The 24,702-nt window shown below is 39.4% G+C and overlaps 1 protein-coding gene across 2 annotated transcripts in view; it reads right to left on the bottom strand.

Moving 5' to 3' along the window:
* SCG3 (secretogranin III) overlaps window positions 1-21,074 on the bottom strand; it is a 46,922-nt gene extending 25,848 nt beyond the window's left edge. The window contains exons 1-9 of one of the 2 annotated variants that reach the window (XM_053593124.1): window positions 20,700-21,074; window positions 20,019-20,071; window positions 19,139-19,184; window positions 18,828-19,043; window positions 13,466-13,608; window positions 12,597-12,746; window positions 9,070-9,247; window positions 5,604-5,720; window positions 514-597 (exon numbers count right to left, since the gene is read on the bottom strand). In XM_053593124.1, the coding sequence (XP_053449099.1) occupies window positions 514-597; window positions 5,604-5,720; window positions 9,070-9,247; window positions 12,597-12,746; window positions 13,466-13,608; window positions 18,828-19,043; window positions 19,139-19,184; window positions 20,019-20,071; window positions 20,700-20,790 (1,078 nt within the window). In that variant the 5' untranslated portion in view covers window positions 20,791-21,074. The remainder of the gene's footprint in view (window positions 1-513; window positions 598-5,603; window positions 5,721-9,069; window positions 9,248-12,596; window positions 12,747-13,465; window positions 13,609-18,827; window positions 19,044-19,138; window positions 19,185-20,018; window positions 20,072-20,699) is intronic. The other variant, XM_053593125.1, reaches the window with a different exon arrangement.
* Between the last annotated feature and the right edge of the window lie 3,628 nt (window positions 21,075-24,702).

Raw genomic sequence — 24,702 nt, 5'->3', positions numbered from 1 at the left:
ATAGCTCAGTTCTGTGGTGTTTGCTCTGCTGGGCAGGGGCATGGGTAGAGGTGCAGAAACCAAGAGAACAGAGTAAATCACACTGCATAGGGTCATGGATCATTCCAGAGGAGAGAAGACCTAGGAGGAAAAGCAGGGGGCAGGGGAAGTGGGGAGTGGACAGAAGACCAGGGTCAGTAGTCCAGACAGTTGGCGCTCTAGGGAGAGAAGATGCCTGAAGAATTTCAGGAAGGATTGCTCAGTTTTGTAATGTAGCCTTTTCCTCTTGACCTAAGTTTGTTAACCAGCTCCTAAGAATCTTCCACAAGATCTACATAATACTTTTGGGGGGTCAGATTTTTGCATTGTGCCTGGCCACAAAACAGCCAAGAGTTATATCCCTTTAATCCTATGGATGGATTTCAGATTTTAAGACTTTTTGGAATCTGTAACTCTTTATTAATGTTATTGATATTCAATATTTATCATTCAAAAGGATTTTTCTTCTAAAGAAAAAAATTAAATAAATCATACCTGGGAAAAGCTTACTTTTATTGTCAGTAGCATTTTTTTCTAGCTTGTTTTTGGTTTGAAGAGCAATCATTTCATCCAAGTTTTCTGAAGAGAGGAGGGAAAGAAATGTAATTTTATTCCCTAAGAGATGACATCAAACTTTTACTGAGAATGTTTAAATCTCACTAGAAACATCACAATAGCAATTCCAAAACACTAATACTAGAAGTAAGATGCCTTAACCTAGATTTTATCTCTAAAAATCATAGACTCAAGATAGAAAGGCATATCCTGGTAATTTGAGATCCTCAAGTTCAACCTCGTATTCAGCTAAAAAGTTCCTTCTACATCTCTGTGGCCACAGCCAGAACACTTCCAAGGTAACCACTTAGAGTGGACACCTGTGGTTTTGACCTACTCAATACCTTGTGGAAATTGTACTTTGATTTTCCTTTGGGAAACCCAGCCCTCTTCTGCTCTCAGAACATGTGACTATAGTGGTGGCAGAATAACCCAAGCCTGACTAATCAGGGTCTTCTAAGTTAATGAAACTCGGGGCTAGCACTACTGATAGAAAGAGGCTCTCTTTTCACTGCAGTAATGTGATGTACTGTGAGATGGGAGATTGGGGCTGTGCCACTATCTTGTTTCCACAAGGAGCAGCCTCTCCAGAATGAATCAATATACAGAAGGTTAGAGTTGTGAGATAGGAAGGGATCATTTCCTCACGCTTGGTAGAATTCACAAACTAAAGCCAGACTATCTCTTCCCCTAGCCCTACTGTGGACTTTTTAATTACATAAGGTAATAAATTCCCTTTACACTTAAGCCAAACAGTTGGATTTCTGTCATTCAAGACCCTCGCTAATTCATGAGGTAGCTAGTTCTATTCTTAGGTAGTCTTAACGGTGAGAATTTCCCTACTCGTGTTAAGCTGCAGTCTGTATCCTTGTCTTTGTTCTAATTCTGGTCTTTGGAGTAAGATCATATAAGTGTTACTAAACAGGAGTCCAGACTGTGACTTCCTTGAGGTAAACAATAAATTAGATCCACATTCTTCGTTCTCAGGTATTCAACCAGCCACATATATTTTGTGAAATAGTGGTCACAGCTGGCCACTGTCGTGATCACTGCATACTGCTGAGACCAGAAGAGAAAGGTGGGTCACTGCTTGCCACTGGCTCAGCTGGGCATGGAAAGGCCAGTCAAGGCTCGTCACTTAGGCTGCCCTGCGTCTTCAGGGGATGAAGATGGATTTACGTGACAGCAGAAGCCAAAAGCCAATGTGCTTATACAGAAAAATTCTTAAAAATATAACTTGTAATCTGACTAGAAGAATGATTTGTAGTGGAGAAAATTAAAAAAACAGAAAATTAGTTTTTAGAGTCACACTTATTATGCTCAGAGATATTTTGGTATATTTCCTTCCAACTTGCTTTCTATATGTGTATGTGGGTTTTTTTTTGCAGTTTTTGGCCAGGGCTGGGTTTGAACCCGCCACCTCCAGCATATGGGTCCGGCACCCTACTCCTTTGAGCCACAGGTGCCACCCTGTGTGTGTATTTTTTTAGCGCCAAAATTAAGGTTATATCCTAAATGGCTTTAAGCATTCAGCATTTTACCATAAACATTTCTTCCTGCCACTAAATAGTGAATATAAACAATATTTATATTGCATATATAATAAGCATATATAATTATTTTAAAAACACATTTAAATAAATATTTAAAAGTCCATGATAAAAATACATAGTTTATTTTAGAAAATCTTCTCTTCTGGAGTATCTAGCCTATTATTACTTTTTCACACCTCTAGACCAATGTGTCCGACAGAACTATCTGCAATGATGGATATATTCATTTCTACGCTGTTCCATATGATAGCTACTAGCTACATGCGGCAATTGAGCACTTGAAAAGTGCCTAGTGCAACTGAGAAACTAGATATTAAATTAAATTTAATTTAATTACTTTTAATTTAAATACCAATTTGCGTTTGGTGACTACCACGTTGGACAGCACAGCTATAAATAGTGGTGGGAACACGTGCTTTGCACATAAGCAATTTTCAATTCCTTTGTGGCATCTCTGGCTTATTTACATAGTATAAATGACTAAGTTCTCAGTCACAGGGTATAGATATGAAGCTATTTTTCTGAAACATCTTTGAAGTACTCTTAAAGGAATAAAGTAGGCCATATTTTTACTAGGAAGCTCTGTATGTAATATGAGCCCATTTTTGTTAAGATAAAAGATTACATGGGTATGCACAAATGCACCTACTTACACATAGAAGAAAACACCTGGACAGCATCAATATTGTGATTTTCACTTACTTTTATTTTTATTTATTTTTAAGAAAGAGTCTCACTCTGTTGCCCAGGCTAGAGTGTTATGGTGTCACAACTCACAGCAACCTCAAACTCCTGGGCTGAAGTGATCCTCCTGCCTCAGCTTCCCAAGCAGCTGGGACTACAGGCACCCACCACAATGGCTAGCTATTATTTCCTATTTTTAATAGAGAGAGGGTCTTGCTCTTGCTCAAGCTGGTCTTGAACTCCTGAGCTTAGGCAATCTACCTGCATTGGCCTCCCAGAGTGCTAGGATTACAGGCATGTCTGGCCAATTTTCAATTCCTTTTAAACCTCTTTTTGCATTGAATGTCTTTTAAAAAGAAATACATAATTTTTATAATTATATATTGTATAAATATTAAATATTCATTTATATTTATATAATATATATTTGTTATAAATATATATTCTTTCATAATCAGAAAAAATAGTAAAACTATTTTCATGAAAAAAATGGGATTTATATAAAGTAATTCTGGACTATCCTGTCTTATGAGATTTCCTCTCCTATTTAATTCTCCCTCCCCATCAGAGCTAGGGGCTGTGAGATCATTTCATCCAAAGTATATTGAGGATGAAGGGCATTTGTTGATTAACTAAACTGAGCAGGAAAATAACAAGGTTTTTTTTTTAAAAAAACAAAGGTTAAGCACTTGCAATGTGTCTAGTGCAACATGAGAAACTAGATTTTAATTTTTTGGAGGGGGGAACTGGGAGAATTGTGTTATGTGGTGGTATGTGGGAGAATGTAAATACTGTAGAACCTCAGTAAGTTGACCACCCCAGGCAATTGTAACCAACTGGTTACCATACACAGGTGCTCAACATAAGGAACTAGGCCTACTAGACTGATATGTACATGTGGTGCATGTCTGGTCTATGAAAATTAGGTGAACTTAAGGAGGTGGTCAGTGTAGGGAGGGGTCAACTATGGAGGTTACACTGAACTTTATTTATTTATTGAGACAGAGTCTTACTATGTCACCCTTGGTAGAGTACCGTTGTGTCCCAGCTCCCAGCAACCTCAAAGTCTTGGGCTTAAGTGATTCTCTTGCCTCAGCCTCCCAAGTAGCTGGGACTAGAGGCACTCGCCACAACGCCTGTCCATTTTTTTGTTGCAGTTGCCATTGTTGTTTTAGCTGGCCCGGGCAAGGTACAAACACACCAGCCTCGGTGTATATGGCCCGTGCCCTACCCACTGAGCTAGGGGCACCGCCCTTTATTTAATTTTAATTACTTAAAAAAATTAACCTACATGCAAAATCAAAGAATGTCCAATTAACCTATAAAGTTCAAGGCAAACTTTCTGTAAAAGTCTAGATAATAAATGTTTGGGTTCTGCAGGCCACCTGTAACATCTAATCTCTATTGCAACTACTCGGCTCTGTTATAGAATGAAAGCAGCTGTCTACGATACTAAAACAAATGGATATGGCTGTGTTCCTATAAAACTTCACTTACAGACATTGGAATTCGAATTTTATCTAATTTCCGTATGTCATTAAATGCTATTCTTCTTTTGATTTTTGTTTCAACCATTTAAACATGTACACGCCATTCTTAGGTTGCATGCTATACAAAATAGGGGATGGACCAGATATGGGCAGTAGTTCACCAACCCTGTTATTGATAACGAAATCCTTTATTTATTATCTATTTTATTGTTTATTTATTTAATTTATTTTATTTTATTATTTTATTTATTTTTGAGACAGGGTCTCTCTCTGTTGCCCAGGCTAGAGCACAATGGCATTCTCATAGCTCACTGCAACCCCCTATGCCTGAGCTCAAGCGATCCTCTTGCCTCAGCCTCCTGAGTACTTGGTTCTACTTGCACATGCAACAGTGCCCGGCTTATTTTATTTTATTTATTTAATTTTTTTTTTTTTTGAGGCAGAGTCTCACTTTGTTGCCCCTGGTAAGTGCTGTGGTGTCATAGCCCACAGCAACCTCAAAACTCTTGGGCTCAAGTGATTCTCTTGCTCCAGCCTCCCGAGTAGCAGGGACTACAGACACCCACCACAACACCAGCTATTTTTAGAGACAGGGTCTCACTCTTGCTCAGGCTGGTCTCGAAGCTGTGAGCTCAGGCGATCCACTTGCCTCAGCCTCCCAGAGTGCTAGGATTACAGGCGCGAGCCACTGTGCCCCCAGCTAATTTTAGAGACAAAATCTCGCAATTTTTCAGGCTGATCTTAAGCTCCTACTCAAAGCAATACTCCCACCTTGGCCTCCCAAGTGCTAGAATTATAGGTGTGAGCCACTGCACCCAACCTCAAAGTCCTTCATTTCATAGATGCAGAAACTGAAACCCAGCAAGGAACAGTGCCTTCCCTGACACGACAGAGCCTGGGACCAGGAGTTAGGACATCTGATGCCCAGGCTAGTGCCACCCACAGACGTCAGAGAGAAAATCAAGACTCTTACTTCCGTCTTCCATACATAATTGAAAAAAGCTAGTGAGTCAAATTATAATAAAATTGTCTCCATGGAGATTATTAGAAAATGCTAGTAAGACAAAATATAACACATGTGAAATGTTTGTACTCAAGCTGGATGTATAATAATGAAAAGCTGAAAACTGCTGATTAATTTTATTCGTATTCATTATCAAATGGGGGAAATTCTGGTTACCTGGATGATTTGGACAGTTTTGGCATAAATTATCAAATTAGTGAGATAATTATCGCCAAGTTCCTAACTTGCTCTGAACAGTGAAAACTACCAGAGTAAAAACAGAACAGATAGGATTCTCACCAAGGTAGGAAACACCTTCTTCTGGAGATATTGTGCCATACTTTACCATCATCTTCACAAAGTCAATCAATGTTTTCATGATAGTAATCAGTGTTTCTTTCTCTTTTGCCTCTTTTTCTATATAAAAGAACAAAATAAAGAAAACTAGTGGAGTGTAGCTTTATCTTTCAATGTCAGTTAAAGAAGTACAACATCTTATTAAAATATCTGTTCCTACATCTATAGCTAAAACCTTATTTATTTATTTTCAATATGGGGCCTCACTCTGTTGCTTTAGGCTGGAGTGCAGTGGGACCATCATAGCTCACTGCAGCCTTGCACTCCTCAAGTGATTCTCTTACCTTAGCCTTTCAAGTTGCTGGGACTATAGGTGCATACCACTATGCCCAGCTAATTTTATTTTATTTTTTTAGAGATGAGTCTTGCTGTGTTGCCCAAGCTGGTGTTGAACTCCTGGGCTCAAACAATCCTCCTGCATCCGCCTCTTGAATTGCTCGGATTATAGGCCTGAGGTATTATACCCAGCTAAAATAATGTATATTTAATTTACAAAAAAATCTAAGACTTGATTGGAAATACAAGGCTATATCAAACTTTACAGAATACAAAAATATCAAACTTTTACAGAAATGAACACTTGTAACTTCTCCAAAAGGGTTCAAGTTAATCTAAAATATTTTACTAGAGTAGATGATAGAGAGTTTTTAAAAGGAAGGGTAGAAGATTGACAACCCAACAACTTTACTGAGGTGGTAAGTCTTTGAGGGCAAGGACAATCCGTACTTATTAATTAAGCTTATATTTCTGAGTGGACAACAAGAACACACACATATTTTTAGTTTTTAAGTGAAAGATTTTTCAACAGCAGCAAGTAACTTTTTAACCTTTATTTTGTTTAAAAGAGCATATGTATAGAGTAATAAAATTCCAACAGTTCAGAAGTAAATTAAAGTGAAAGGTAACACTCTCTTCCTCACTCCCACGCTCCCCTCTTATTCCCCGTAGGTAACCAGTATGAACAATTTCTCCAGAACCCTTTGTATTTGATATACTCTTCCGCATCTTGATGGAACAAAATGGTTAACTTGATGCCATCATAGCTCAACAAATACATTAATTCTCAAATCAGAAAATACCTATTCCCATTTTTGAAGAAAAGAAAAACACACTAAGATAATAGAGGGGAACCCATTGTCCCTATTCTTTTAGCTGCCATGAAGAATTTTCTTCCCCAACCCGTTCATCCTCCCCACATAAATAGATGGTAGGCAATAAGTCTGCATTCTCAACTGATGGGGGGTTGGAATCTTCCCTCTTTCCACCTGCCTGGAATGGTAGAAGGCAAGGACCTGAGATACTTGTCTGCTCTGCAGACTCAAACCGTACCTGGGATTGGCTTCTACAATCTAGACCCAGGAGCACTAAGCGACATTCTACATCCCAGTGTTTATCATTAACAGAGATAATATTTTGTTTTTCTACTTGCTTTGTTACTTCTCAATTGGTTTGGACCAGGTGTAAGAAAAGACTTCAGTCTAAATATTGAAATCAAAAGTCTAGAAAAATAAAGGCAACAGGGAATGGGGTGAAGGCAACTGAGAGATAAAAACAAATAAATGAAGAATAGCCCATATGATAGAATTTTTCAAAATGCCATCAAAATCACAAAATGGGAGTGAAGAAAAGTGAGAGAAAAGACCAGGCAAAAGATCCCGGAAAAGAACTGGTAAATGAAAACTTCAGCTATGGTGTTACTTGCTCAAGGTCACATCTGTGTAAGTATTTGGCATCCTGCTGGTGCTCTTCACTGATAAGAAGTGACTCACCAGGATGACAGGTTCTGAGCTGGGCATCTGCCAACCCACGGGCAAGATGGCTCAGAATGGACCCTCAAGATGTACAAGCCCTGCAGACACCAGCAGAGGGGCCGGTGCCTCTGGCCAAGGTCTGAAATTGAAGTACAAAGAATGTTCTCCAGAAGTGAAGCTTACTTTAAGGTCATTTCTTGGGGATGGGCTGGGGGATGGAAATAGATTACAACTGTAGAAATCTTTATATAAATATACAGTCTGAGGCTGAATCTTTGAACAGGGAGAGGAAAAGCTAGTAAGGCAGTGCAGGACATCTGCTTGAACAATAGCAACAGAAATATTACACATTATTAACCTTCTTACAGATTAACCAAAAATAATCACAAACCGAAATCCTCAGCTAACTCAGAGCACATAGGAGGAAAAAGATCAGGACACATTAAAGAGTTTGTTTCCAAAAAAACCCAAATAATTTCCTGAGTATGTTGGGCTCCTGGCCGCCTCCTTCAGTCTAATGTTCTTCATTTTAACTCATTTGAAGGCTGAAACTAAAACCATCTATAAAGCAATGTCTGAAATAATTACAAAAAGGATGAAAAGGTTTCTACACTGTTCTGATTAGGAGAGTAAAATGAGTAGAGCTTTAAAAATGAACATTTGATGCAAATGGCAGGATTTCCTTCCTGTTGTTTGCTTGTTTGTTTTGTTTTGTTTTGTTTTTGCAGTTTTTTGGCCGGGGCCGAGTTTGAACCTCCAGTATATGGGGCCGGTGCCCTACTCCTTGAGCCACAGGTGCCGCCCTGAAAGTGTTTGTTTTCATGACAACATGGATGACCCTAGAGGGTATATGCGAAACAAATAAACCAGGCACAGAAAGACAAATACCATAAGATCTCACTTAACCTGTACAATCTAAAATAGTCAAATTTATAGAAGCAGAGAGTAGAATGATGGTTGCCAAGGGTCAGGGGAGGAGCGGGGAGTTTTTGATCAAAATATACAGTTTTAGCTGTGCAAGATTAATGTATTAGCGTGATGACTATAGTTAGCCATACTGTACGGTATACTTGAAATTCGCAAAAAAATGGAGAAAAAAATAAAAGAAAGACAAAGAGGAAGGAAAAAATGGTCACCATGTGGGTGATAGATATGTTAATTAACTTGACTGCAGTGATCATTTCACAATATATATCAAAACATCAACTGTACACCTTGAGTACATACAATTTTTATTTGCCAGTTATACCACAACAAAGCTGAGAAAAAATAAAAAGAGTTGCAGTAAGGACTGAGACTGCATTGGGTCAGAGTGGGGATGCTGTCTGATTTATTTCTGTATCTGTACAAGGCCCTCTCTAGACATGACACATGCTCACTAGCTGTTTGTTGAACAAATAAATGAACCTCTGCTACCAAAAAGATTAAATTATCCAACACTCCACCTTTCCTGATTACCCTGTCGTAGATATTTCCATGACTAGTACATTTTCTCCAGCCCCCCCCCAAAAAAAATCAATGTGACCTGTTTTTCCCCAAGCCTACAGCATGTTTTTGAGGACTGCAGTTGGAAATTGAAAACAGGAAGAAAAAGCCCCACCTACACATTTCCTAGAATTACTGTTTCTGTTCCACATGGTCAGAAACACCGCGGTTACCTGAATCAATACTTTTCAGTAGTGCATAGAAGTTTGGGAAATACTGGAGTTCCTCAAAGTTGTCTTCACTGTAGGTTTTAGTTCTCCTTTCCAAGCCATTTGTCAAGGTTAAAGTGTTAGATACCGTTTCATCGTTTTCTCCATTAGTAAAACCATCTTGGATTGTTGTCATTGGAGTCTGTAGCGGGGACAAAAAATGTCAATAAAAAATAAGTATTTTGGGGCGGCGCCTGTGGCTCAGTGAGTAGGGCGCCAGCCCCATATGTTGAGGGTGACGGGTTCAAACCTAGCCCCAGCCAAACTGCAACAAAAAAATAGCCGGGCGTTGTGGCGGGCGCCTGTAGTCCCAGCTGCTCGGGAAGCTGAGGCAAGAGAATCACGAAAGCCCAAGAGTTAGAGGTTGCTGTGAGCCGTGTGACGCCATGGCACTCTACCCGAGGGCGGTACAGTGAGACTCTGTCTCTACCAAAAAAAAAAAAAAAGTTTTTTGTTACAACTCATGAAATTCCTAATTGATTCTTGCCTCTGTGATGCCCCTGAATATGAAATGTAAGAATTCCTCCTCCTTTGTTTGCAAGATCTACAGGTTCAAACCCATTTCTTGGTATATATGCTCTAGTCATATGGATGGGCCAATGGGGCTTAGAAAAAGGTGCTCTACCTTGAGGAAAACCACTTGAAGACCTTGGCTGCTGCTTAGAGGGAAAATAGGGAATTTCTAGGTTCCTGCCCTGGCCAAGTTCACTTTTGTAAGTTCTCTTAAGTCTCTCTGCACAAAACTACCTTTCAGCAAAGAGAGATTTCATTTCAGAGAATCTACCATGAGGGTTAGTGCCAGGACACAGGAAAGCCTGTCAGAATTTCTAATGTATAGCAGAGCAGTCACACTTGGGAATTTCTCGATGACAATTCAAGAGCTGTCTGAATGGGTACATAAGAGTCTTTCTTTGAGACTTGATCTGTGTTTGGTATTCCTCATCTGAGTAAATGGCCCATTCTCCATTGAGTGAACTAGACAGAAATGTTAAGAGCTGTTCTTGCTTCTTCTTTCTTTCACTCATTCATTCCGTCAGTAGCTTTGATGGCCCTATGTTCAAAACATCTCCTGAATTTGTACATTCCTCTCTCTACTACCACACTCTAGTCCAAGCAGCCTTTATCTCTCACCTTCCAACTGCTACAAATCTATCCCCAACCCTGCACTTTTTACACTGTAGCAGTGTTACCTTTCTTTCTTTCTTTTTTTTTTTTTTGAGACAGAGTCTCACTATGTTGCCCTGGGTAGAGAGCTGTGGCATCACAGCTCACAGCTCACAGCAACCTCTAACTCTCGGGCTAAAGCAATTCTCTTGCCTCAGCCTCGGAGTAGCTGGGACTACAGGTGCCCGCCACAACGCTCAGCTATTTTTCTCTTGTGTCAGTTGTCATTGTTGTTTAGCTGGCCAGGGCTGGGTTCGAACCCACCAACATAGTGTATGTGGCTGGCACCATAACCCACTGTGCTATGGATGCTGAGCCAAGTGTTATCTTTTTAAAAATCGGATCATGTAACTCCTTTGCTTAAAATCCTGTGTTTTCCCAGGGCTGTTACAATAAAGGTCAGAACCCGTTTATGGCTCCTACCCTCTGCATGGTCTGGCCTGGGTCCACCCCCCCGTCTCTTCCCTTGCCAGCCACACTGTCCTTGTTTCAGTTGCTGGGATACTCCACACATCCTTTTCTACGTGCTGACTCTCATGTTCACAAGTTAACTCCTATTTGACCTTTAGTTACTTCCTCTGAGAAGCATCCCCTGAGCCTAAGTCCCGAACAGAATCCTTTTTCATAAGGTCTCACAGAACTATGTTCCCTCCGTTAGAGCACTTGATGCAGTTGTAATGAAAATACACAAATGTAATGAAAATGCTGTTTAAAGACGGTCTACCTCTTACACTAGACTTAAAGCTTCATAGGAGCAGGGACTGTATTTTTTTATTTTTTATTTTTTTGGGAAATGAAGAGACAAAGAGTCTCATTTATAGTCAGATTGCATCTGCTGGGAAAGATGGGAAAGGGTCAAAAGTCTCTTTGGATTCATTGTAGGACAAATTGTTAGAAATAATTGTATTTCCCAGAATATTCCTTTCATTTTCACTTTGGACTTATTACTGGCATGCCAGGTGCCAGGATCCACACATGATTTTCCCTGTTCAATAGGATTATGTATTTTTAAACGAGTATGGTATTCATGGCGCATGACTCACGGTTGGCATTTAAGAAATATTTGTTGAAACACTATTTCACTTGCATTTCATGTGAATTGATGCTTTCAGATAACATGAATAAACAGGTCAAGCATACGGTTTTAGAGATGGGTAAACAGGAGTACATAAGGGGAATGAAGGGTTATGAAAACAGCTGTGCCCTTTTTAGTTCAGACCAGTAAGCATGAGTGAACGTCATGAGCTTTGATACATCTAGGAAATGTTTTTAAAGTAGGCGAATCTTCAAAAGCTGTTTATGAAGATGGCAACTGGTAGGGATTAGAAGGAGGGAGAAAAAAAAGTTTTTAGGCTATCAAGCAAAAAAATCCAGACCCAATTTCTATTTTCTAGCCTCTTATCTAAAACATAACCATATGCTTATATACTCTGTATCTGAGACAGGCTATTGCAGGAGATGAGGAGCCACGGGTCTGGGTGTTCTGGTGAAGAAAATCAAAGGAGAGGTGAGGAGTGTGATATCCTCCTACAGTCAGCTTCATCTAGAGCTTTAAAAAGAATCCAAGGTGAGAAGAAAGATCTCAGCAGCTTGGTTAACATCAAGGACAAGAAGCAGCAGCAGAAAGAAGTCCCGAGGGGATGGACGGGAATAACGGCTAAATCTGGGTGAAGGATGACAGATGGGCACCTAACCAATGAGAAAAAGGAGGAGCAGCAGCAGGGCACAGTCTGGAACAGACACGCCGCATTTGGCAGCTAGCTCCAAGGACTGCAACAGCTGGGGTGGCAGAGAGTTGGCTCAACCCACTTCTTTTTGCAGGGGCTGGAGACAGATGATGACATCTACTGTGAACAGGTGTTGGATGCCAAAAGAGCTATGAGATATTTGGTTCCAGAACACTGGAACTGTACAAATAGTTGTTATTATGTGATACTGTTATTTCACACGTTATTCCATACATGTATTGTTCTGCTGTGTGGCATATTGTAAGATACAATCTTTACTATATAATAGAACATAACGTGCAAACTTTCAGTTATTTTCAAAGTAGAATTCATTGCATCTTTTAACATATTGGTATTTTATGAATATACTTTTTTTGAGAGACAAGAGTCTTGCTAAGTTGCCCAGACTGGCTTCAAACTCCTGACCTCAAGGGATCCTCCTGCCTTGGCCTCCCAAAATGCTCAGATTACAGGCATGAGCCACTGTGGCTGGCCTTAAATAGGCTAATAATGAAATGTTTTTTGGCATCAGATAGGGTATAATTATATATACATATAAGTATACAAACACACACACACACAACATACACATGTACATACCACTTTGTCTGGTATTTTACCAGCCTGACTCTCAGTCCTGCTTGTGGGTTTATTGAGATCCTGCTCATAATTGTTGGCTTCCTTTGAGATTAATTTTTGTAAAACCTCTGCTACTTCATCTTCTAGTGTATGCGCTTGACTTTCTGTGATCTGTTAGAAAGAAGCAAAACATATATAACTGCTATTCCTTGTCTTGTGACTTGCAACAAAAAAATCAGGATTGAACTCTACAGCTAAACATGTATTTTTCAAAGAGGAACCCTCTAAACTCTTTCAGAAAGCCCCCGCTTTTGCCTCCGCTGCGTGCTGGCTGTTTAGTGGCTGCCCAGCACTCCTGGAAGTGTCTCTGTGTGCTGAAACCCATGCAGCACGTATTTTGAGCTGTTCCTCCCCAGCTTTGGGTCTTAGGTAACCTTTGAAGCCCCACAACATTAGCATCTTAATAAAGCCTACCAGGGCTGCGGAGACAAGCTAAGGTGGATTTGGCATCTGTAAACACACACTGCATGCCTTTGCTGTGTTAGATCCTTTATGTGCCACACGTCTCTTACCTCTGCTGGTTATATATATCTTAACCATCCTCCCAAGCTCACTTCAAACACCTCTCCCTCTGAAGCTTCTCCTACTGCCAATTGGATACGAGCTGGCTCTGAAGCAGCTTGCATTATGGGCCTGTGTGTACTTGCCTAGTTTTCTTCTCATGGACTATAAACTCCTAAAGAAAAAGAATTATGCCTTACTTGTCCTTGAAACCTACGGTACCTACAATAAAGGAGATGCATTATAAACATTCGAACCCAATGGCTTGGCTTCTTAGCATACTTCACACTATACCAAGAATTTGGCGTATTCTCATGCATGTGACTTACGAGGCCAAGATTCAGCAGTTTAGAAACAATCTTGTCAAACACTCCTCTGTCATTTTCCTCGTAAATCCTGGTGGCAATTTTATGGACGATGTCTTCAGCAGTTAAAGGAGTTCCATCTAGTTGATGAAGGCCATCCGGATCATCTAAACAGAACAACCACAGTCCCATACCATGGTGATCCTAGAACTGTTTCGTGCATCGCATTATATTTATAATCTATACTTTGCTTTTGTACTCTCAGATATGTTTGAGATAATTTATAGTGGTGCTTGGTCTACATTACCTCCTGGGTCATAATAAAATTGGTCTTCAAGTTAATAAGCTACGATGATGATGAAAATTTTGAAAGTTTCTTATGTGACTATCAGAGGAAGGAAGATCTGAAGAAAATACAAAAGGCCTTTCCATTCAATATTATCACTACTAATGGAAACATATACTTTTTATTTACATAGTATATATATTTATATAGTATGTCATGTTATTCAAATCACCCTTCTATATACTATATAATTTGATATCCCATTCCCATACAAGGAATAGACTGATTGGTAATCTTGCCACAAGGCAAATTCCTTGGGGTAGAGGTGGAGAAAGCTACCTCACACCCAGAATCAGAGAGTGTATACTGAAGATTTGATGACTTACCTGGAATAAATATTTATTTATAACTGAACATGTGTCAGAGTGTGCTTATGGAAGGCAGCCTAATATGACTAGCCCCATTCTCCAGAGAATTCATTTATTTAATTCAATTCAAATTTTTAAAATGTATCAACAGATCTGCACAAAGTAATATGTAAATCTTTGCAGGGAAACATGCAAATATGTGTCATTGGCTTTCCTGACATTCGGCAGTAAAGCAAGGGCCCATCCTGAGGGAAATGGTTAGTGGCAATGAAGCAATTGCACCACATGGCAGAGAATGTTCAGGAATCCATTACTCTTCTCCAGTCTATACCATACCGAGTGGATCAAGTTTACAATGCACTTAACTCCCTGTTACCTCTAGGCAGATTGGAAAGATCAGATTTTTATCTCTAATGATACATACCTGTTGTTACCCACATATCCTTGAACTATTGTAAGAGAAAATTATCAAGTATCTATTTCCTGGGATGGTTATGAGGATCAGATGAGATAAGATGTAAAAGCATCTTGTAGATTGCAAAGTACTACATGAAAGCTAATATATTATTGTTATTGTGTACAGTGAATTTGTATTTTGAAATAAAGGAACTATAATTATCTTCTAGAGGAAATGGAAATTGAATCCCTGGCCAGATTCTGCCCAAATAATCCTCATCGTATTCACTCAAAGAAAGGACTTCGTATATCTATTCTGAGTCTGTACTTTTTTTCCATGGCTTTTGAGGATTCAGACAGGGAATTTCTCTCATGACCTATCTTTCATACTGCATGGAAATAGAAGTATATGAAGCCCCAGGCAGAACATCTTCTTGTTCTTCAGGAAAACAAGGGGGGGTAATTATACTCAGAAGATTGAATGTTCTCCGTCAGGATATAATTGCTGAGCTGTGAGCTTTTGGAGCCCTGAGTCCCAGGATGGTAAAGGAGCAGAAAAGCCCCTAAGGAAAAAAAATAAGAAGAAAAAATCACTTCCCCTCCTAGCTGACTGAAAATTGGGTTCATCCTCTATTTTGCAGGAGCAGAGACCATTATGTGGGTCTGATTTTTCCATTTGTGGGTTGCAAGGCAGGCTCTCGGGAATATGTGGAGCAGAAACTGCCCCAGTCTACGCAGAGGTGGAAGAATTTGTTTCTCTTCCCACTTACCCCTCAGGATCTGAAAAGGGAAGAATATTGGTTGCTTGCTAGAGCTGGAAAAGAACTGAGGTAGTGACTGTTTTTCAGTTCATTTACTTCACAGTGGGGAGAATGTTAGTAACTCACTGAATACTGTACTGCTGTATTCTCTGGAGCTAGGAATTTAGGTCTCCCCTAACAGAACTTTCCCAGACGGGGTTAATAGTGAAATACTTGACTCCTGTGCTTCTTACCTTCCACTCATTTCCCTTTGCTCTTCTAAAATAGACAGGATCATTCAGAATGACTTCCTGATTGCTCATGAAAGGGTATTTCACCCTCCACATAGAGCAGTGGTTCTCAACCTTCCTCATGACATGACCCTTTAATACAGTTCCTCATGTTGTGGTGACCCCCAACCATAAAATTATTTTCGTTGCTACTTTATAACTGTAATTTTGCTACTGTTATGAATCATAATGTAAATATCTGATATGCAGGATGGTCTTAGGCGACCCCTATGAAAGGGTCATTTGACCCCGAAAGGGGTCGTGACTCTCAGGTTGAGAACCACTGACATAGAGGGAAGCCAAATGTGGATTCGACATTTATAGCTTTCGTTAAGCAGCCACAACAATCTGAGTGGATATCAAAGGGCCACACCCAGATCATCATCTGCCCAGTTATGTTTTGAATCCCTAGCCTCTAACATAGCACTTGTCATTCATTTAATAAACTTTTATTAAAGTCTTAATATGTGCCAGATACTGGAAATAGGTTAGGCATGGTCTCTGACTGCATAGAACTTATCTTGTTTATAGGTTGATACATAATAATTCTCAACAAATATTTGTCAGGTGCACCGCTTTATAAAAGAAACTTGGAAAAACCCTGTATCATGCATACTACAGAAAATACTAAAAAGGAGAACTGAGGGTCCCTTGTAGCCCAAGCCTATTTGGAAGTTTTCTAAAGGTGAGAGTAGGTCTGGGAGTGAACCCTGCAGAAGTTAGTCTACTATAACCCGCGTATGGGATGAAGACTACGTGTCTGCCATGTTCTATTCAGCTTAGTGGTCCTAAGCCCTCTGGATCCAGAATTTGCAGGGCATAAATCATCTCTCTAAGAACTTTGGCCCAACTTCTCAGTGATCTGAAATGGAGTGAAATGACTCCTACGGTAAACCTAAAGCTATCAGGACTAGCACGTCGTAGTTGCAAACATACTTGGGATGGTAATAAAATGTTATTAGTGGTTAAATTCTATACAAATCTGTGACTCTGTGTGCACACACATACAACTAACTTGAACAATCCAGTCAAACAAACACTACACTATCTAAAAAAAAATGTTTTTTTGAGACAGAGTCTCACTTTGTCACCCTCAGTAGAGTGCCATGGCATCACAGCTCACAGCAACCTCAAACTCCTGGGTTCAAGTGATTCTCTTGCCTCAGCCTCCTGAGTAGCTGGGACTACAGGCACCCACCACTATGCCTAGCTATTTTTAGAGATGGGTTCTCACTCTTGCTCAGGCTGGTCTTGAACTCCTGAACTCAAGTGATTTGCCCACCTCTGCCTCCCAAACTACTAGGATTACAGGTGTGAGCTACCATGCCCGGCCTTATTTTTAAAATTTTATTAAATCAAATGGTCATTTTAGTCAAAGTTGACTCTGTTTTATATGCAGTTATAATCAGTGTCTCTTTATTTTTAGTCCAAATATTTTAGGTTAAAAAGTAGAATTCAAGAGTAAAAAGACAAATTTCCCCAAGTACGTGTAGCAGTGAATATGATATGTGTCAAAATATAAACCACTGCTGCCATCCCAACTCAGAAATACACAACATACTTCTGAATTCTCCTCAGGTTATTATGTCCTAGGAAAGTCCAATTTCATTGTCCATTATTTTATGGAAGAAATATTTAACATGATTCTCTTGTGGACATGGAACAGAATAAAGACATGGAAGAAAGCCTGTACACTAACTCCCTTTCATTCATTTTGCTTGTCTTTTTTTTTGGAGACAGAGCCTTTCGAGTGCTGTGATATCATAGCTCATAGCAACCTCAAACTCTTGGGCTTGAGCAATCCTCTTGCCTCAGCCTCTCCAGTAGCTGGGACTACAGGTACCCGCCGCTACTCCTCACTAGTTTTTCTATTTTTAGTAGAGATGGGTTCTTGCTCTTTCTCAGGCTGGTCTTGAACTCCTGAACTCAAGGGCTCTACCTGACTCAGCCTCCCAGAGTGCTAGGATTTGCAGCATATGGCGCCTAACCTGTACATTCACTCCCAAGCACTGGTCCTTAGGACAGAAAACATTCACTTCTTTAAACCTACATGAAGCATTTCATTTATTCCTTCTTATATTCTTTCATTTGTTCATTCATTCATTTATAAATTCATTCAATGAATTTATGTGCATGTAGGCACTGGGGCTATAAGAGCTTTGTTTCTTGTGAAGTTTTCAGTTTATGTTTGGAGAAAGACATTAATCATAGGCAGTCACACTTACAAAGGTAAAATTACAAACCACATTCAGTGCCATGAAAGAAAGTGACAAGAGTTCTATTAGCTCGTGTGTGCTGGATGAACCTAGAAATGTAGACAGGAATCAGTCCACACAAGACTGTGGAAGCCACAATAAGGATTTTGGTTTTTAGCCCAAGAGAAATTAGAATCTACTAAAAGGTTTTATAAAAAAGCATGCTCAAAACTGTGTGTTGAAAAGGCCTCTTTGCCACATGAAAAACGACTTGGAGAAAGGACAAGAGCAGTTGCTGTGGGGAATTGTAGATTTTGCTATAGTTCCAGTGAGACATGACTAGAGCTTGGACAAGAGTGGTGGTGATAGAAGATAGAGAAAAATAAAATAATTGAGAGATAAAGGAGAGGTAAAATTAATAAGATTTCATGGCTTAGAATTTGAGAGGTGAGGGAAAAAAGAAATGGTTTGATCCTAGATTTCTGTCTTAAAAAACTGGATGGATGATTGCAAGAGTGACTTTACCTAACAATTGCAATCAGTGTAACCTGGCTTATTGTACCCTCAATGAATCCCCAACAATAAAAAAAAAATAAATAATAAAAAAAAAAAAAAGAAAAATAAGATGGGTGGGTTGTAAGGTGAACAGAGATAAGTTTGAGATGACCAAAGGAGAAAGGAGATAGCTAGGAGAACATTGAAAAGGAAATAGTAGCTAATTCACATTTTGGGGGCCTACTTTATTGATCAAATTATTTGAAAATTAAGATGTTTTGTTTGTACTAATTGTTAAAATTAATTGGAATGTTAGAATGAATTTGATAACATAAAACAGTAAATTTTAAAAAAATGTTAAAGCATCAGTAAAGGAATATCTAAGTGGAAAATAAAATTTAAGACCCTGTGGAACTGAGGCTTTTCTCACTATCCGTAAATTTGGCCTTTATATCAACTTTAGAGCTGACTAATAAAAGATGACAAGTATAAAAAAAAGATTACAAGTGTATAAGAGATCTTTTTAAAGTAGAGGACTTTTTCTTAATCTATTATGGGAAACTCTAAGTGAGAGAAAATATACTATGTAGCAAAAAAGTTCTTTTTTCTCATTTACCTTGAGATTTCTGATCCAATCCACTCTTAGTAGAATCATAATCATCAGTAAGTCTTCGATTCTTAGTTGAATCAACATCTTCCACGTTCAGTTTATTATCATATGGGGAGCTTTGTATGGATTGTCTCTCTTTTTCGATTTTTTCCTTTTCTGTTATTGCCTTCAGCAGGTTCAAGTTATCAACAAAAGAATAGTTGCTTTCACTTGGCTTGTTTTCTGAAAGAAAAGCCCCCAAATCCAACAGAGCTATTTTAGCTCAGATTTTCATAGCCTACATTATTTAAATTAACATCAGCATGATTTCTTTGTACCTGGAGGGTATGTGTTTTTAATCTTGTCTGCTTCGGCTTCAGCAATCTGAAACATAGAAGATAGACCTGGTTTAAAATCATTGCTCCGCTACTTACCAAGTTTAAGAGTCAAATGACTTAATTTCCATGCAACTTAGTTTTCTTGTTTGTAAAATGTAGGTAATAATTCCTAACTCAAAGCATCGCTATAAGGATTAAATGAGATAAAATAAAGGGAAGATGCTCTATAAATATTAATTCTTTTCTCTGATAACATTGCTGAAAGATTAATCTCTGGTAAATTAAGCAATCTTATCATAGAATGGGTATGATGTTGAGCTTACTGTGTTATTATATAGTCATCTCTATATATCATACAGAACTCCATGTATGCAACTATTTAGAATTTACCAAAACTAGATTTCCCATACTAATTTCTGAAAATTTGATATGTTTTAATTTTAATTTTTAAAAAATCTTTAAACTCTTTTTTTTTGGTTTTGAGACAGAGTCTCACTTTGTCACCCACGATAGAGTGCTATGCCATCATAGCTCACAGCAACCTCAAATTCCTGGGCTCAAGCAATTCTCTTGCCTCGGCCTCTCAAGTAGCTGGGACTAAAGGGGCCCTCCAATGCCCAGCTGTTTTTAGAGACCAGCTCTCGCTCTAGCTCAGGCTGGTCTCAAACTCCTGGGCTCAAACAATCCACTCACCTCAGCCTCCCACAACTCTTTCTTTCTTTTTGTTTTCACATCTCAGCTGTGGTGTGGATAAACTGTCAATTTACAATTAAGTTCATGAAGTTTGTATGTTCAAAATGACCAAAATGTCACAGCATAATTACACTATGTAATAACTAAAGCAAAATGAAATAGCATTTATAATTTTACGTTTGCCTACCTGTTCATTCAGAGGTCTTTCTGCACTTAGTTCTCTATTATGTAGAGATTTGTCTAAAATACACACAAATATAAATTCAATTGTGCGTTGGAAAGACAAAATATATCTTATTAAATAAAATCATCAAAACAAGAGCAGAAACAAGTATTGAGAAATATTCTTGGATGACTATGAAACAGAACATATATCAACAAAAATATCAAAATTATACAATAACAATAATCATCAAGGTTGCCTTGTTTTTTATTATGGTGTATTTCCCTAGTTAATAGAATCACAGTTTTCTTTTTTTTTCTGACCAAAAATCAAACATACAGTTCTAACATTTGGCTTACCGGCTATTCACAACTAGAGAGCGAGCCTGATTTGGATCAATTTATAGAGTATCTGCGAAAGGTTGTAAAACGACTAGAAAAAATTCCAAGCCACTTTAGGTGAAAAAGATACCTTTTCCAAATAAGGTCTTTAGCAACAACCTATGTTATTGTTGTATCCTTTAAAAAGTGAAGGAAACAAATCGTCTATTGTCTCTGAATTCAAACTGCTTTCTCCGTCCATAGTCCTGGATATGATCTGATCGTTTTCTGTGAGACAAGGTGATTTACATACAGCTCACGGATTATGCCAAGCTTTTCCTGGGGAAGTAAAAGGGACGTGGGGAAAAGAAAAGGGTCCACATACCTTGGCTGCTTCCCGGTTTGGGAAAAGCTTGAATTGGGCTAGTGTGGAACACCAACACCAGAATCCAAGCGCTGGTCCAAAGGAACCCCATTCTTTCACGCTCGGCTTCAGAAATAGCCTGGCGCCGGGCTCCCGCAGCTGAGGCTTTTGTTATGAATGAAAAGGAGGCGTGAAAACAGGAAGAGCCCAGGGGGCGGGGGCGGGGCGGGAGACGGACCCGGACCGCGGCGGGTGGAGCCCGCGCTGAGCCCGCGTGGAGGGCTGGGGAGGGCTCGGGGCGCTCGGCGGCGGGCCTCGGCTGCAGGGAGCGCTGTCCGCCCCGGGGGTGCTGAAGTTCCTGTGACGCGGCGTGGGCCGCTAGGGCGTCGCTTTACTCTGGCTGCCTCCTGGAGAGGAAGTGAGGAAGGAGGCGCATGCTCTGTGCGAGCCAGAGGCGGGAAGCGATGGCGTCAGCGAGTCGGATCTACTCCAGCCCCGCGGGAAGGGTGCGCGGGAGGGGCGGCGGACGGTCTGTGCTGCAGTCGCAGGGATGCTCCCGCGCTCGGGGTCAGCTGGATTGCCACACGCTAGACATAATTGTCATAACCTCCCCAGTAAATGTTACTTTCAAGGACCAAATGTCTTCTCTGCCTTGAGTACCTGGTAAGGAGAGTTAGATAACCTTGGGCAAGGAATGCCACTCTGGGATTCTTCTGCGATATCTGCTCCAGAATCCTTTCTTTCCATTCCACCTCCTGTGCCTAAAAAGTAGATATAATTCTAATATTTTTAGAAGAGCTCTGCCGTTTGTGATCTGTGTTGACATACCAAGCGCCCCTTGATGCTCTTGTGTCTCAGCTGCACAAAGTCTTTTGAATTGGAAATTAGAAAACATTCTTTACAATAGTCAGATTGAGGCAACACACCCTCACTTCTCCTAGATGCTGAACCAGAACAACAAAAACAAAAAACCCATTGCCTATTCCCCTAAGAGTGAGCGTCCTCATCAGCCCTGGGAGTTGCTGAGCTGCAGTGGGCAGTTTCATTCTAAGATTCTCCTTTCCCCACTAAGTGGAAAACTCCCCCTTCCCTCTCACACACGCACACTCACGTATTGAATTAGCAAAAACAAAAACTGCTGCACTTCTATAAAACTCTTGCCCAGGATTTAATTATGCCTAAGGACCTGACTGGTCCAGGGGTCCTCCAAGAGAGGGAATAGTCATCAGAAGCATTTTTCTTCAGAACTGAATCAGGGAGGTGCTATCTATATACTAAGAATCTTCCCAGAAGCCTAAGGTTGTTGCATACAAGGGGATATCAAAAGATTTTAAATAATGAATACAAGCAACACTAATGTGAGCAGGGTGCTGAGTAAGCTCTCTAGTCTCTGATTTTTAAATAGAACTTGGACCCTTTCCTTTGGCCTGCAGCATGCTGGGAACCAGTCTGAATAATGACCAAAGAGGATTCAGCACAATCAGGCCTTTGATTTCTACACTCTGCTTTTCAAGGAGCAGTTAGTTATTCAAGTACCTAAAAACAAACAAACAAACAAACAACCAAGCTGGCAAACAAATCCTCCTCATTCTGAAGATTTTTGAGTTTGGAAACCACTCAAATACTCCCTTTAAGGATTTACGGAGTACTTATAAACCTAACAGCTACTTCAAAACCAATAGCCCTTTTTTGGTAGTGATAACATAGTATTATTATCCTCCTATACTGCATTTTAAAAAAATTGAGTTGCTTTTTAAAATCCCAGGTTGAGTGAAGGGTAAATTTCCTTAGTTTCCTCTTTTTTTTTTTTTTTCCGCAGTTTTTTGGCCAAGGCCAGGTTTGAACCCGCCACCTCCGGTATATGGGGCCGGCAGGCACCACCCAGTTTCCTCTCCTTTAAAGTAGTGACGGCAGGCTTTGTTTACTTCACACTGTTATTGTGGAGATCAAATGGGTACATGTTTTGAACAAGTCATCTTTATTCTAAGAATATTTCTTAACACAGTCTAAAAAAATAAGTCATGAAATGCTTTCAGCCTTTAAGAAACATTACTTAGTATTAAGTGAAATAGCCGATTACTGATCCTGAGATAGGAGACTCAGAGACTCTCTCACTGACCTAATCCCTCAGCTTCACTTTATTCTTTGTCCATTTCTAATTAGCCTCTCCCCTGAGCATTTGTTTGCAGCTGGGAGAAACTCAGGATGGAATAAAGGGAGGGAATAGGTATTGAGTGCCTTTCTTTCTTTGCCCAAAAGAAAAAAGGTATTTTACCTCTCTCTCCTATTTGGACTCAAGTGATGGTGTTAAATAGACACCAAATTTGAGAGCATGTTATATGTCTGATCAAACGAGCCTTAGAAGATTGAATAAACTGTAAATGAATTAAGTTACATTCTCCAGTCTTATGGATAATCCCACTGGACTTCATATACATCTGTGAATAGAATAATCCTAAATTTCATTTATTCATTCATTCATTCAGCAGATGTTCATTGAGCATCTAAAATGTACCAAACATTGAGATAGTTGCCGATTATACAAAGAAAAATAAGATACTAGTCACTGCTAGTTTTATAGCCTAACAAAGAAGTATTGTGATTATAATAGCAATAATAACAACAGCTATTTGGTGAAGAGGTTCATGTACAACATACTGTTATCATTTTAATATAAGTGAACAAATAAACACGAAACTGTGTTCTGGCTCCCTTTTGCATGTGCAAAAGTTTAGGTGGAGTCCAAATAATGGAATGAATTGTCAGGAAAGTTTTCAAAGAGAAGATAGCTTTCATTAATATTAATAATTAAAAGATTGAAATATTTGATTCTTATTATACACATTGAATAATATAAAATATATATGTTAAGCTGGGCGCCTGTGGCTCAAACAGCTAAAATATATATGTTGAATTAAAAGACAAGTGGCATGACACAGATCAGATGATTGTGAAATAGACCATATATAATGCATGCAAATTTGTCAATGTTGCTTGTGTATTTTTCAACACATGTGGATCAATCGTGGTGTGCTCATTCACTGGTGGAGAATATGCCTTTTGAACTGGATCTAGAAGATAGAGACATCTGAAGGATGTTTTCATTTGTATTACAAAAATATTGTATGAATTATTATTGCATATTTTATTGTAGGACATTTCAAAGACAAAAGAAAATATTGGAATGAGCACCATGAACCCATCACCCCAGTTTAATAATCATTAAATTATGACCATTCTTTTTGTTTTGTTATTCCAGTCACTTTATACCTCCAGTGGATTATTTTCCTATGAAACCCCCAAACTTCATGTAATTTCATAAATAAATATATCCATATGTTTATCTAGAAGAATCATTTTTGCCCGACATAACAACAATACTATTTTTTTTTTTTTTAGAGACAGAGTCTCGCTTTATCGCCCTCAGTAGAGTGCTGTGGCATCCCAGCTCGCAGCAACCTCCAGCTCTTGGGATTAGGCAATTCTCTTGCCTTAGCCTCCCAAGTAGCTGGGAGTACAGGTACCTGCCAGAATGCCCAGGTATTTTTTTGTTGCAATTTGACCAGGGCTGGGTTCAAACCCACTACCCTCAGTATATGGGGCCGGCACCCTACCCACTGAGCCACAGGCGCCGCCCAACAACAATACTTTTAACATACCTTGTAATCATAACATTACTTAGTATTATCAAATATGTGGTATCAAGTCAGAGTTCAAATTTCTCTACTTGTCTTATACTGTAAGTACTTATACAATTGGTTTGCTTGGACCAAGATCTGAACAAGGTTATGCATTGCATTTGGTTGGACGTAAGAGACACAGATGGATGTAAGGCTGGAGAGGCAGATGTTGCAGTGTTTTCTTTGACTTCCCTGATGAGTCAATGGCTTCCTCAGGATACTGTGCACGCTTCCAATATAGTGTGTACCCTGCTGTGCTGTTTTTTGTAGATGCCTCCCTTTTCTAGATAGTAAATAAATAAAGGATAACCAATGCTAACTTTTGGTATATGTCCTTCTGGTGG

The sequence above is a fragment of the Nycticebus coucang genome, chromosome 6 (assembly GCF_027406575.1).
Source record: "Nycticebus coucang isolate mNycCou1 chromosome 6, mNycCou1.pri, whole genome shotgun sequence".
Classification (NCBI taxonomy): Eukaryota; Metazoa; Chordata; class Mammalia; order Primates; family Lorisidae; genus Nycticebus; species Nycticebus coucang.
This window is presented reverse-complemented; position numbering and strand designations above follow the sequence as displayed.